This window comes from Lutjanus erythropterus, chromosome 6 (assembly GCF_056507025.1).
Source record: "Lutjanus erythropterus isolate fLutEry1 chromosome 6, fLutEry1.hap2, whole genome shotgun sequence".
In the NCBI taxonomy this organism is placed as follows: domain Eukaryota; kingdom Metazoa; phylum Chordata; class Actinopteri; order Lutjaniformes; family Lutjanidae; genus Lutjanus; species Lutjanus erythropterus.
Window position 1 is genome coordinate 6,772,136 of NC_139322.1, and position 14,441 is coordinate 6,786,576.

The window sequence follows — 14,441 nt, forward strand, 5'->3', positions numbered from 1 at the left end:
GATATACGGTGTGATTAACTGTGTTAATATGCAAACATCCAAAATGAATTAATAAAGAGCATCAAAAGAATTATGGGTTTATTTCACTTAATTACCTGTGATGTGTTACCTGAATTATACCAGTGTTTAATAACTCAGGTATTCCTATTAGAGAGAATTATGTGAAATTATTTGAAAAACGAGAGCAGCTGATACGTATTTTGATTTCCACCCGTTACAGATTGCATGATCAGAATCATATTAACCTTGTGAGCTTTGCTTTACATTTAGATTACAGCCACATAGCATTTTTGTGTACTAACAATAAATCCCACATTGACTTTGAGTTATTAGAGCAAATTACGGTCAAAGACAACTAATTTCCTTCTGTGATTGCACTGATGATAGCATTTTTCTTTGGCTAGCCTTGGGTGGATCTCTACTAGGGTTGTGCTGAATCTTCAAAAATGCACTTGTAGCCTACATATGCACTGAATAATGATTTGTTTCTACATGTGGAGAGCTGCTAGAGTTCATCCAGTCAAAAATAAAGTGAAAGACAGTATTTATGCAAAATAATTCAAGCTGCAGGTAAGAAGGCTTTAACTAGAAACAGCCAGAACCACCTATATTAAAAGAAAGCATTGAAACAATGAAGGATATTTATGTTACGGAGAAGCTGACATTTTCTTTAAAGCTTCATTTCCAGTCAGGAATATCTACTCTAGTAGTATAGAACCTGGTTCTTTTATTTAGCAAGTTATTTATTCGGTGTAAACAATGGGCAAAATAATTTCCCTGTTAGTTGTCTTAATTGATGTAAAGATGTTTATTCCTGTCTGCACCCAATGTGTTTTTTCTTTACAGTCTGTGATTAAATGTATATATATATATACACACACACATATATATATATATATATATATATATATATATATATATATATATATATATATATATATATATATATATATATATATACATATATATATATATGTATATATATATATGTATACACACATATATGTATGTGTGCAAAAGAGTCATGTTGAAAAAGTCCTATGTTGCAAGACAGTGACAAATGATTTGTGAAATTCTCAATAAAAAAAAAGAACATTAATTAGCAAAAAGCAGAGTCTCCCTTTAAATTTCAATTGATAAGCATGACCAGTAATACTCTCATCCTTGCAAAGCATTCTGCTGCATCTTAAGGACAATGCTTGCTTCAATTTAGAATAAGTTGCTCCTCTAAAACATAATGGCCCTACAGACAAATCAGGGATCCATCGGCGAAGAAAGGCACTAAATAATTTATAGCTTTAATCTGCTCACTGAGGTGTGTGGTCTTTGACAGTAATTATAAATGCAGGGAGAAATTATAGCTGAATACTTTAACTGCATTAGGAGTCATCTGATGAACAACGTGATTGCCTGCTCATTTCCAACAATAGGGGGCAAGTTGGTGTCACAGCATTCAAATCACCACAGTGCCCATGTGCTTTTTCCCATTTACCATCAAATGTCAGTTGGCAGTTATAAAATAGAGATTTGATGGGTGGAGGTAATTGAGGACTTGATTGCTTGAAAAGAGATGAATTGCATAAAATGTTTATGAATTTAGAAGGCAATTATTTTTAATAGCCTTGAAATAATAGAGCTGGAGGAAATATGTTTAATTGTTATGATACCATCTTGCAGCAACAGCAGCGGCGCTCACAGGAAAGCAATAAAGTCTGACAAGAAGATGTATCTGTGAGGTGTATCTAAAAGTCATAAGGTAAAAAAAAAAAGAGAGTGCAGTGTGCTGTACAGTGTGAGGATGTTGTCCTTTGTCACACTGAGGATACACAGATTTAAAAACTTGTAATAGAAGAAGAAGACATTGTAAATGTACTGTAAAAGTTATGGGTCAATAATTTCAGAATATTTCCCCGAGATGTTTGCTGGAAAGAACTGTGTGATTTGGTATTAATTAAATGGAAACTGAGTCTCTTTTTTATTTTAAGAAAGGCTCAGTTTAAACCAAAGAAAATGTTAATAATTTTGGAAATCCTTGGAAATTTTTTAACAATCAGAACTGGGTCAATAAATATTCACAACTCCTGTGTTAAACTGTGTGTTTGCCTGTTGAAAAATATCACATTTTCATAGAGCTGCAACGATTAATCAATTACAGACTGATTATTAAATTAATTGGGAAGCTATTGCTCATAATTGATTACTAAGTTTGAGTAACTTTTTTAGATAAAAGTGAAATTTTTCTGATTTCAGCTTCTTAAATGTGAATATTTTCTAGTTTCTTAACTCCTCTAAGACAGTAAATTGAATATCTTCAGGTTGTGGACAAAACAAAACATTTGAGGATGTCATCTTGTGCTTTGGGAAACACTGACTGACACTTTTCACCATTCTCTGACATTTACAGAACAAACAACTTATCAATTAATCGAATAAATAATTGGCAGATTTATTAATAATGAAAATAATCGGTAGTTGCAACCCGACATTTTTGCATGTTCGGCTGACCTGCTGTGCACTGACTTTACAGCTGCAAAGATTCATTTATTTTTTGCCCCTGTCCTTAAAGGTAACCTGACGCAGCAGATTTTACAAAATGCATGCTCCTGTCTTTTAAAACCTTCCTCAGGAAACGTCTTAGGAAGTCTGGTCTGGTGCAGCTGCACTGTTGTCCAGGTGGAAACGGATGACTTTTATAGAGTCGTACAGGGATTATACGCACTGTAGAGCGTCAGAAACAGGTTGTGATAATGAAGAGGGGAAAAAAGGCCTGAAAATCTGTCAGGAATTGTGATCCTGGGAGAAAATAGGGAGAGGGCAGTCGTGAGGTTTGGCAAGTATGGCGTGCATGCGCACAAGTGTCCAACTTGGGTCACACCTGTCAAAAAACCCACTGGACACGCCACTGCATAAGGCAGTGTGAGGAATAATATCATGGAAGTAGGCCTAAAGTAAAAGTAAAAGAAAAGAGAATTACCGTAGTTTAAAAACTTCTGATCCCACACGTGAAGTATGAAAAGACCCCAAATTAACGGCGTTACTGGACACGTTTATTACTATAGGGGAACAACATTTGTATGAAAATGATTCTGTCCCAAGCTTTTTGATCCATGTGTGGCTGAAACAAACAAAGCCATTCAAGAGAAAGTAAAATTTAAAAAAAAGAATATACAAGCTGTTATCAAATGTTAACTCTTTATTTGAATAAGTAAAAAAAGGTGCAGGTATCACAGGTATCATCTGTCTTGCTGTTATCCTTGTTGCATGAAACGCACTGTTTTTTTTTCTTCTAAAATATATTTACATGTGAAATATCCTAATTATTTTTGAGTCATGTACAGAATCCGAGTCTAAACTGGTGATTAAACATTTATTAAAGTGCTTTTTTTTCTCTTCTTCTATCATTGCAACACAAAACATCTTTACATAGCAATACAACTGTACAGGTCTGCATGTGTGTAATCGTGTGTCGGGCTACCTGTTTTTAACAGCTGCACGTTTCTGCAGGTGTACTGTATCACAGAAGTTGTAAAGTACAATTAGTTCATTATTTTGTCTTTGAAATACAATTGAAACTTGACATATCATACAAATAAATAGTAGTCATAGCCAGGGCTATTGCATGCAAACATCAGCAATTATGTTTCTTCAAGCAGTAATACATTTCATTACTGGTGATGCATTTGAGCAGGGTGCAAAAGTATCTCTTAGTGTTTCCTTATACAATTTCTAACCAGTGTGTCTTTGCTGAACTCCATGAAATGTTTTAAACGTCATAATGATGCACACTACACAACGCTAATTGAAAAATGGTTGAAATATCTGACCCGTGTATTAAAATAAAAAAAAGGGAAAAAAGTGACAATATAATATGAAAAACTACTCCTTGTCCATTTCCACAAATTGTGAATGGTTGTCGGGGGATTTGCTGTGAGTTTTACTCAAATGGAGTTTGACCGCGTGATTACTCGCAAATGTCCGACAGCAGAGCTTACATTTGAACTTTGCGTCAATGTCCTCCTCTGTGACTAGAGCCTCTGTGGCCCTGACGCTGAGGGCCTTCGACAGTTCTGGCTCCTCTACCTTCGTCTGGTGCTCTACCGGCATTTTGCACATGTCTTTGATTTGGAACCCGAGATGGGATTCCAGATGGGAAATGAATGTGGTCGGTGACCTAAACTGGGAGGCGCAGTCATTGCAGTAGAAGACCGGGTGGCCCGTGTCCATGTTCTTCAGAAATTTGGTCCCTCCGGTTTTCCGCAGTTGGTATTTTACATTTGCTAACCAATGGCTTATGGTGGTCATGGACAGTCCAGTGAACTTGGAGATATGCATCCGTTCCTGAGGGCCAAGATCTGAGAGTAAGTATTTCCCCTCAGAGGTCTGGAAGAGGCTGGAGGCAAATTGAGCCTGCAGGATGAGAAGATGGCGAGGATTCCAGTTTGACTGTCTGCCTTTACGCTTGTGGACGGAGTACACCTCGGCAGACACGTCCTCAAAGCGCCTCACGTCCGATTCCAGTTTCATCATCGGGATCCTTGACGGTATGGAGGGTTTTGGCGTCGTGGCTTTCGGAAGAACTTTAACCATATCTGCGATGTCGGACAGAGCGTATTTCTGCGGCATCGGGGTGGAGGGCTGTAGCAGCGGGGAACTTTGCTTGCTGTGTTTAGATTTCGTCAGGTCTATTGGCTGGTCGTCACTAACATAGACAAAGGCGTTATCAGGAGAATTTCTTATAGCTTTTCCCAGCATTAAAGCTGGTTTCTCACTGCTTCGGTTAATGTCAGCAAAAATAGACTTGGTGTGAGCAGATAGTTTATCTACTCTTGAGTTATTGGGCTTATTTGCTTTGCCCAGATGATTGTTCAGAACTGACTGCAGTGCACTAAGAGGGTTTATGCCAAGCATAGCCGGAGTGTCACTGAGAGGCTCTGAAGTAGTGCTGCGTCCATTGCTGGCAGAGGGGCTCGGTGTCTTGCCTCTGTCAGAGAAATCTGGGCTCAACTTCCCTTTGATCGCTTCACTCCCTTCATTCACACAGTCTGCATCAAGCTTTGAAGAGGAAGAGGAATCATCCTGACAATCGCTGTCATCATTCTCCAGCAGATCAAACTTAATATTCTGACTTTCTTTACCATCGCTAATGCCAACCTTTTCTTTTTTGATGTCCACATTTTGATGCTGTCCCTGGGGAGCCTCAACTCCCACAGCACTGTGGTATAGCTTCCCCTTTGGGGCAATCGGTCTCAGCTTGTGGTTAAATGTCTGCTTTAGCTGAGTAGGGGGAGATGCAGAGAGAGGGGCGCTTTTGATGATGCCAGAGAGCTGATAGGCAGCGTGAATGCTCGGATAGGCACTCCAGCTTGGTGTCCCTGTTTGAGCTTTATTGATGGCAGAGGCCACTGTGTTGGCTAAAGATTTAAGAATGTCCCCTCCTCCTCCTGAGTCCTGTTCAAGATCCTCCTCACGAAGATAAGGGTACTTAAAAGCCCCATTGTCTGTCTTTTGATCCTCGCTCTCTTGCTTGTCTTCTTTAGCTTCAGTTTCTTCCATTTTGTCTGATGTACCTTCCCCCTGGCTATCCTTCTCACTGCTCCCGGGGGAAGGGTTTTTTGGAGACACCTTTTCTCCCTCAGTGTCACTGGCAGCGGGCTCAGCTAAAACCTGGATCTTCTCTATGGCCAGGGGGTCAAGCGCTAACTGTTTACCCTTTTTAGAGGCTGAGTTTGTGACTTTGATGAAGTGTCCAGTAACCATCATATGCGTGGTGAGTTGCTGGAGGGTGTCATGGGAGCTCCCACACTCCATGCATTTAAGAATCTGAGACTTGCACGTCTCAAACTGCCAAGTGTAACTCGCTCCATTCTGATAGCCGTAGCGGTTATTGTTCGCGTTTGAAATGGTGGCCGCCCGTTGCGCCTCGGTGTAGCCGGATATGCCAGTCGTAGAGTCAGGGGAGCAAGGTCTCACCGTTTCAAAGGCCCGTTTCTTTGCTGGTGGCAACAATTTGGGTGTGATTACTGGGATTGGCTCTTTTAAAGGCACTTTTTGGTAATGCTTAGTTTTAATCATATGGACGCTCAAATCCTGGAGAGAGTCAAAAGAGTGGCCACAGAACATGCACTTCAAAACTTTTTGTGCATCCTCTTTTCCCTCCATATCTTGCAAATTTCTTTTCCTGGTTTTAGAAGACGAAGCAGAGGAATTACTCTGTTTGCTGTGGTTGTTGTCCTGGTAGTGCCCACTCTTATTCATGTGGACCGTCAGCTCCACGAGAGTGTCATAAGCAGCGCTACAGTCCTTACAGCGAAATCGGCTGGCTCCCGTGAACACTGAGCCACAGGGTTTGGTGGTTTGCCTGTACAGATGGACAGAGCTGAAGAGGTTAGGTTTGGATGCAGGCTTTGGGGAAAGTGTCTGCTGCAAGGTCTTAGAGAGCGCATCCTGGTGCCAGTCAAACTCACTCTTGGTGCTTCCGTTGGTGCTGTCACAGTTGGCTTTGCTGGTGTTTTTGCCCATTTTCAAGTCCATTCCTATCCCCGTCCAGTAAGAATCGGAGAGAAAGTTTGCATAGGCTGCCCTCATTTTCTCCAAGCTGCCGCCCGTCTCCTCTTTATGCTTGGAGCTGCGGCTTTCGTCATCCCGCTGGCTCTCAGGTGGCGAGGAGGTTTTGAAGTCTGAGAGTCTGTCACTGCTGTCGCTAAGGCGTGACTCCAGCTCTGCCTCTTGATTGGAAAGGACACTAATGGGAGAGTTCTGGTTGCTATAAGTGTTGGTGCTCTTGTTGTCGAGCTCTCTGTCCTCAGACACTTTGGGGCTGGTCTTCTCTGAGCATTCCTCTTCAGTCTGAGTGTCGTTTTCTCCGTCTTCCTCAGTGATGGAATCCTGAAGAACAGCATCTTCATCAGGCATGTACACTGAAAAAGGAAGAGACACGGAAATTAATGATAATAAAACACATTGTGTGACAACAGTTTAATTCATTTATCATTTAATCTCAAAGGTGCAATATTTAGACCAACCCTATATGGCATCAAGTATAAATTTTTTTGTGAGAAGTCACAGAAGCCATTTAAGACAACATAATGGTGGCTGTTTTGTGCCTTGGGAGGTTGGCGGGTATAGCTGGACATAATGTCTTTACTAACAGACTGCTGCTGGTGTAACAGCACCATGTGATTCACGACAGGCCATTGACTTAGTGCTGTGTCCAAGGTTTTTCTGGCCTCAAGTTGAGATGTTTACAACAATCATTGGCCACTGAGTGACAAAAGGAAATTGATTCTTCTGGGGGCCTGTTAAGTGTTATTGTAAATGACCTATTCCATAGTGATTATGGGTGCCTCAAAACTGCAATGAAAATGTATGCCTCCTGCTCTTGAGAACACCTCAGCATCCCTGAAGCCACGTGTGAGGAATGGCGTAGCACAAACTCAGACATTTTAATGTCCCACACTGCTCTATCAATAAATTATAAAGGGCTTGACAGAAAAGGTGAGAAAACATTACTTTAGAAGACCCTTTTAGCAAAATAAAAATATGTTGCACATGAAAACGCTGATGCTGATGAAGACGTTGATCACGCTGGTGGAAAATCTGATTCAATTATCAGTGTTAAAACTAGACAATTTCAAAAAATTACTGGCAATCTGTCACATGATTATATTTTCCCTGACAGTCTCATAAACAGCAATTACTTCTTTCATTATTCACCTGTTCATTCTCCCAACTCATAGAGCACAAACATTATTGCTTCAATTAACAGATAATTAAACAACAGTATTTCTAATTGACATATTTCCCATCATCCAATTAGTGGAAACTCTGACTCAGCATGGAGGGTTTCTCATGTGGCTGCAGGGTCTGCTCGACACAACGCGAGCGCAGCGAACGGAAGATTAAAGTGTCCTTTCTGACAATAACTATTTCAGATTATTTAAAAATCTAACCATCCGACAACCCACGCAACAATATCACGACCAGTGTTTGCATATCTTTTGAAGACATCCTGCAATAAATGCAGTTTGTCAGTGTTGTCACATATCTGAGATATTTTCCGCCTCACAGTCATGCTGGAAAATGTGCATTTTGGGAGAGACGTGGCAGATGTGCTCTGAGTTAAATATGAATAGGACATAACAGCCCTGTCCAGGCACTTATGCATTTCACGTGGTTAATATTTCTTTTCTGAATAGAGGGCACTCCATGTGGGGATGGCTGAAGCCGAGCACTCAGGAGTCCCACACTGGGCGGCCCATAGAATGTCTTCCCTTCTTTGCCTTCTGAAAATAAGACTTTTTTTTTTTTTTTTATCAATATTTCACAAGTGCCTCAAGAGAAACCCTGGAGGTGAATTGCCTGCCAGCTAATGGATGGAGATGGAGATGGGGATTCGGACTTTCAAAACAAACATGGAGAATGGGGGCCTCGCGAACAAGAGCCTGCACACACACCCGCACCCAAGAGCCCCAATGTGCTGTGACCTTGATCCACCGCAAGAGAGATGTTTTGATTGGCCAACCGAGATCTGTGATGGCCTCCAAAACACCCTTGATGCTAAGGGAGAGAGTTGTCAAGAGCACAGAGGTATGTTTTATTTATAGTCTTATATATAGTATTCACAGTGAAGGAGAACACCAATGGCTATGACAAGCTCCCAGTTGATGTCCTCTCTCTTCAAAGTCGTCACTAAAACTGAAGGGCCGGGAAGAACGTACACCAAAGTGGGGAGATGAGCGTTTTTCCAGTCCAGTGATGGTTTAATCGAAATGGATCATTTCTAGTATGCACCATCATGTGAAAGCTATTTCCTGCATATTTTATGTAGCTTAAAATTCACAAAATACACACAGTTCAGTTTCACCTACCCTACTTTATAAGATAAATGTGCACTTCACAAAGAAGGGCTAATAACTGTTTTCCTGGAAATAACCACTTACATGTAGTTACATCAGTTTTAATGTGAATGTTTGCGCCTTATCGTGGTATTTGAGGATGGAATTGACAGAGATTAACAGCTGCCCTTCCTGCTGTTCTATGCCTTTCTATCAAGATGCCCTAAGTAGCAGACATCCAGAGGCACCAATTAACCTTCTGGCAGGGATCACTCCAAGACACCCGCATGTCTAACTCTGCCTCTCACACCATTTGTAACTGTGCTTTGCCAGCTCTTGGTCTACCACACTACTGCAGCCATGCCAAGCTACATCACTCTTTAATACAAGATCAGATTCAAGGACAATGCCATGACAACAGATCAGAGTTGTCACAATACCAGAATTTAAACCTTTATACAATACTAGTATAAAAAAGCAGAAACAAAACAATACTCAATATCTCTTTGATACCACAGAAAAAAGACAAAAAGGCCTCTGTACACAAACTAGGATAATTTGTTTCTTTGTTTTAGACGTACAGATCCACTTTTTTCACTTCCATTCAAATACTGATATATATATACCTGCTAATACCAATACCAGCACTGTTTTTCTCTATGTTTATGATGATGATGATGATGATGATTATTAAGGCTACATGAGGCTGAAACTGAATTTCAGTCTGGAAAGCTTGTGTAGTTTGTGTACTGTAACTATCGTAATGGCATCCTTCAATCATTGTGAGGTGCTGTCGGGTTCTGGCTTGTGACATTCACAGGTGCAGCTGATAGGCTGAGAGACAGCCCTCATTTGCATAATTTCCCATCATGCATTCTGAGAGTCTAAGTTTGCTAATGCTGCTGTTCATAATGTGTTCGCCCAGAACATGGTGGTTTATGGTGGTAATTTTTGTTTTTCTTGTTCATTTTGTCACTGCAGCTGTAGCACAGTAAGTTCAAACACATTTCCCAGCGCTCTAACACGTAATTACAAACAGACAACAAATGGGAAATACGTAGGGATGTGGAAGTTAAACCAGAATGCAGATCAGTGTCATAAGTCCGATACCCAGTGAATGCCATATATCAATATGAAGTGGTAATATTGGCTCAGATCAGTCCCATCTCTACTTTCTAAATTAACAAGCTGCACACAGTTTTGATACAGGAAAAGTCAAGGTAGGACTTTTTTTTCAGCATTTTTTTATAGCTTCGATTCTTTCAATGCTATGAAATGTTAGAGCTGAATTCTTTTTAAATACGTGGTATTGAAAAAGCATTGATACTTTGATAATTTTGAGGATCTTACAGCAGACAAAAGGTCATTATAGTACAGAATAATCCGCAGATGTCCTTCAAAAAGCATCATTGTGCTAAGCGTTAGAATCAGTGTGTCATTGTGTAAACTAAAACTGAAGAACAGTGGGCACATTTTCGGGTCCTTTTTTTCCCCTCAGAAATTAAAAAAAAAAAAAAAAAGAACAAAATGAGAAATGCCTGCTTTGAAAATGTTGTGCCTGAGACCAAGCAAGGCAACTCCCAGCCTAACTAGCCTTACAAAACAAGAGGCTGGCATGCCTTGCCTGAGATTTAGCATGTCATAAACTGCTGTAAAGCCTCCAATCTGTGTCACTACAAATTTATATCTTCAGACAGAGATATGCAAAGGTCAAAAAACCTGAGGTGTCCATCATAAATCAGGCACTTGAAGTGTTTATAACCTTTATCCGTTAGAACAGACTCTTGGCATAGCAAGGCCTGGATTTACAGAAGCAGCAGCCTGTTTCTGAGCCAAAAGGCTTTTTTCCCTACATCTACAGAAACCAGCTAACTGCATAGGAAATAGTAGATTACATTTACGGCTACATTCATAGGAGCATGCTGTCCAACTGGATTGCTGCTAAAGGCTTACATGACAATATATTTACAACTCAGCTTTAAGCATTAGTATCTTCATAGAGCTCAATCCCTTCTCCCTTGTGTGAGTGAGTCAATTCAAAATGTGTCAATCAAGTTAGAAATGTGTTTGGCAGCTGTACAGGAGAATTCTGTTTCCAATGTTAACATGCCAGTACAAACTTTTGTAAATTTGAGAACATCAACATTTATCCCCTGGAAGGTCAGAAAATAACTCCCGCATGTTAACATGCAATATAACCTTTATTTAAAATGTTTGAATACTAGACCTTGAAGGCCATCTTAAAAACGGAGTGGTTGTTAGTCTGCAACCAATCATATTTCCTACGTGCAGTATGAAGACATAAATAATGATTAATTATTAGAAACACTACAATATCCAAAACAGAGCCAGAAAAATAGTAAAGCCCTCTTTATAATAACAGTTGTAAATGTATACCATAATGCATTTACAGTAAATATGTAAATGAAAGCTTTAAGCATCAAATGGTACACTAAAAAATATATAAATAATACAATGTCAATTTTTGCAGGCCTGTTACTTTAGTTTTGATGCATTTGAGGGGAATTACTGATCATTTCTATACAAAAGATGATCCCTTCATGTATCCATCAGTACATGTCACGCATGGCAGACGTAACGAGACCAAAACGAGGTACGAGATGAAATAAGATGAAAATGACGTAAAAGATGTCACAAGACAAAAACAATCTAAAAGATAACAGGAAGTAAACAACATAAAAGACATAACAGGATGAAAATGACGTAAAAGATTCGACAAGATAAAATGGAGAGAGACTCAACCATAGAGAAAAGGGGAAGTTCAGTTTGCTTTGCACCGTTAACAGATGGAAAAAATGTCCTTCAGAGGGCCACTTTTTACTTTTATATTTTTGAGTACATTTCAAGGCCTGTACTTTTAGTTAGATCAGTACTTCTGCTTTGTCCAAAGTCTTTTTTTTTTTTTTTTCAAATATCTCTACTTGTACTTGACTAAAGAATGAGTGCCACCTCCGGAGATACATTTACACGTCCACTTGGATTGATGCTAAAGTCTTATAAGACAATAAACTTTAAACATTGTAGTCTTCAGAGTACATTTTACATTTTCTTAATCCCAGTTGTTTAGTACAATATATAATATATAATTAATTAATAGTTAATTAGAATGATCAAAAATGCCAGTGAAAGTTTTCTATTTCAGATCCCTGATATCATTTTGACCGAAGTTTGTTGTTGAACTGTAAAAGATCCTTCCTCTATTACATAACTCGACATGTGTTTGACAGCCAAATTTGAGAAATCATTGCAAAAATCTGTTTATGTATATACTGTATATTCTGTACAAAGAATATCAGCAAATATATTGATATCAGACTTTTTTTTTTTAACTCATTAAAATCACTATCAGCCCCAAAAATTCAGTATCGGTTGTGCCCTAATCTGTATAACAATATCCCAAACTGCTTACATTCACTGGGTAAATTAATGCTTAAAAATTAAGAATATAAATGACACTTAAATTTTGTAGGTCACATCTGTAAATGAACCTGTAGGGATAAATTTACATGTGCAACTGGATCTGTGCTAAAGCCTTATATGGCTTTAAGCTTTAATATCTTCATAGAGTACAATCCTTTCTCCCTGGTGTAAGTGAGTCTTTTCAAAATGTGTCAATCATTTTGGAGATGTGTGTGGCAGCTGTAAAGGGGCATTCTGTTTCCAACGTTAGTATGCCAGCAGAAACTTTTGTAAATTTGAGAACATCAACATTTATCCCCTGGAAGGTCAACATTTCCTTCATTAATCTGACAAGCCACAGAGAGTTAGCAGCCTGAGGAGCTTAGCTAATGGACAGCTGCAATACCCAGTGCAGGACTTTGTGAGTATCCGAGGTAACACTATCTTCAGAGAAGATTGGGTAATTCATAGGTGCCAGTGACAGGTCTGCACGTCTGTGCCACTTTCCCCAGCGCTCTCCGGTTGTCTCAAGCTACAGTTTTTGCTGCTCGCAAATCAATATCTCTTTTTACTTCTCATTGATTGCCTAGTGGTGGGACCAACCTAAGCAGGACTGTTATGACATTTCTAGATTTCCCCCTGTCCTTGGAACAATCAATTACACGCGCATGGCAATCAAAACCTCTTTGCAAAATGAACCTGCTCCATGACATTTTCATCTCCCGGATTTATGCCATGTAGAGGAAAAAAAAAAGAAGAGGAGGGAAAAAAAAGAGAAGGAGGCCTGCTGGATAAGCAGAGAACACGCTAACAACGCAGGTCAGGATCACTGAACAATCTCCAGGCTGTCTCGGTAACTATCATCTGCTTCTCCTTTTCTGTTTTCACTCACATGTACCCAATTAATTGTGCCTGTACATTTAAAAACACTTAGTCACCGTGCTCATCTGTTGTTATAAATAGGTGTGAAATGTCAGTCAAAAAGTACTCGGAGTACAAAACATAATTCCAGAAAGTTGTGAAGCTCTTTTGTGCCTGCAATGTTGGAAACAAGGTGGCGTGTTTATAAAAGTCACCATGATGTGAGCTATCATTAGAATGAGACACACATGTCACAGGGTTTAATATTTGACAGTGATATCTGACTAACTCAGTGAGCAGCGCACGTCAAGATCAAACAGATACATTGTCAGACATCCTGATGATAGTCTTGATGACACATCTGAAGTTAAGTCTGAACTGAATCACATGAGAAATGGTGAAGAGCTAATTCTGAGCCCCGGAGCCATCTGTAAAGATCTGTAAACACCTCTCTCTTCATTGTTCCCTGTCAGGAAACAGTCTCCCCGAGCCCAAGGACACTGCAGAGGTAAAGAGAGAACAATCACATCCAGGCTGCTCCCTTTGACGAAATTTATCTGGAGGTTAATTGATATCACAGGGAAAAAAAAGTTGCTTTTGACTTGCTTTTTAAAGAGGAATGTGTCATTAGCTCCCATCTGACCCATTATTTCACTTCACCACTTTTAAATGACTCCGATGATGCCCTTACCAGACTTCAAAACTATGCAGACACGCTCTCACCGGGTCTATATCATGTTGCATTTAGCATTAAAAGCACCATGGTACACATTCTGGTTAAAATAAGAACGACAATCTATAGATTAGGCAATGAAAAGTGGGTTTAAAAGCAGCCATGAACCCCCACAAAGTGGTTTTGTTGGCTCTTTGAGGCTTTGACTACAAAACCAAGAGACGGAAACACTCATGTTAATTTTTGTATGCATGAAGGAGATGTTACTTAAAGCGCATTACTTACTTCACTAAACACAAGCTATTCATGCAGATAAATGCCTTGCTTTCATACACCCTCAACTTTAATATTTAATAGTCTAATATAATCAAATAAAAACTCGCAGCTCAAAAAAGACATGGACAACTTGAGGACAGATTGTGAACACAGCAAACGGCACAATGTGTTCAGATGGACCCAGAGCCAGATTAATATGATAGGATCGCAAATATGACACCATATCCTGCCATCTGGCTGTTCATTTGGGCAAAAATGATCACAATAATTATGGCAATTAATCAAAAATGTTTTCACAACCAACATTCTGTTAACTAAAAACACAGAGAACTTTGGAATGCACAATCAACACACGAGCAAACACAAAAAAAATATCC

The 14,441-nt window shown here is 39.5% G+C and overlaps 1 protein-coding gene across 2 annotated transcripts in view; it reads right to left on the reverse strand.

Moving 5' to 3' along the window:
* Positions 1-3,175: 3,175 nt before the first annotated feature.
* Positions 3,176-14,441, reverse strand: part of tshz2 (teashirt zinc finger homeobox 2) — a 116,852-nt gene continuing 105,586 nt past the window's right edge. For both annotated transcript variants that reach the window (XM_084720369.1, XM_084720368.1), the window contains one exon: positions 3,176-6,917. In XM_084720369.1, coding sequence (XP_084576495.1) covers positions 3,877-6,917 — 3,041 coding nt within the window. In that variant the 3' untranslated portion in view covers positions 3,176-3,876. The remainder of the gene's footprint in view (positions 6,918-14,441) is intronic.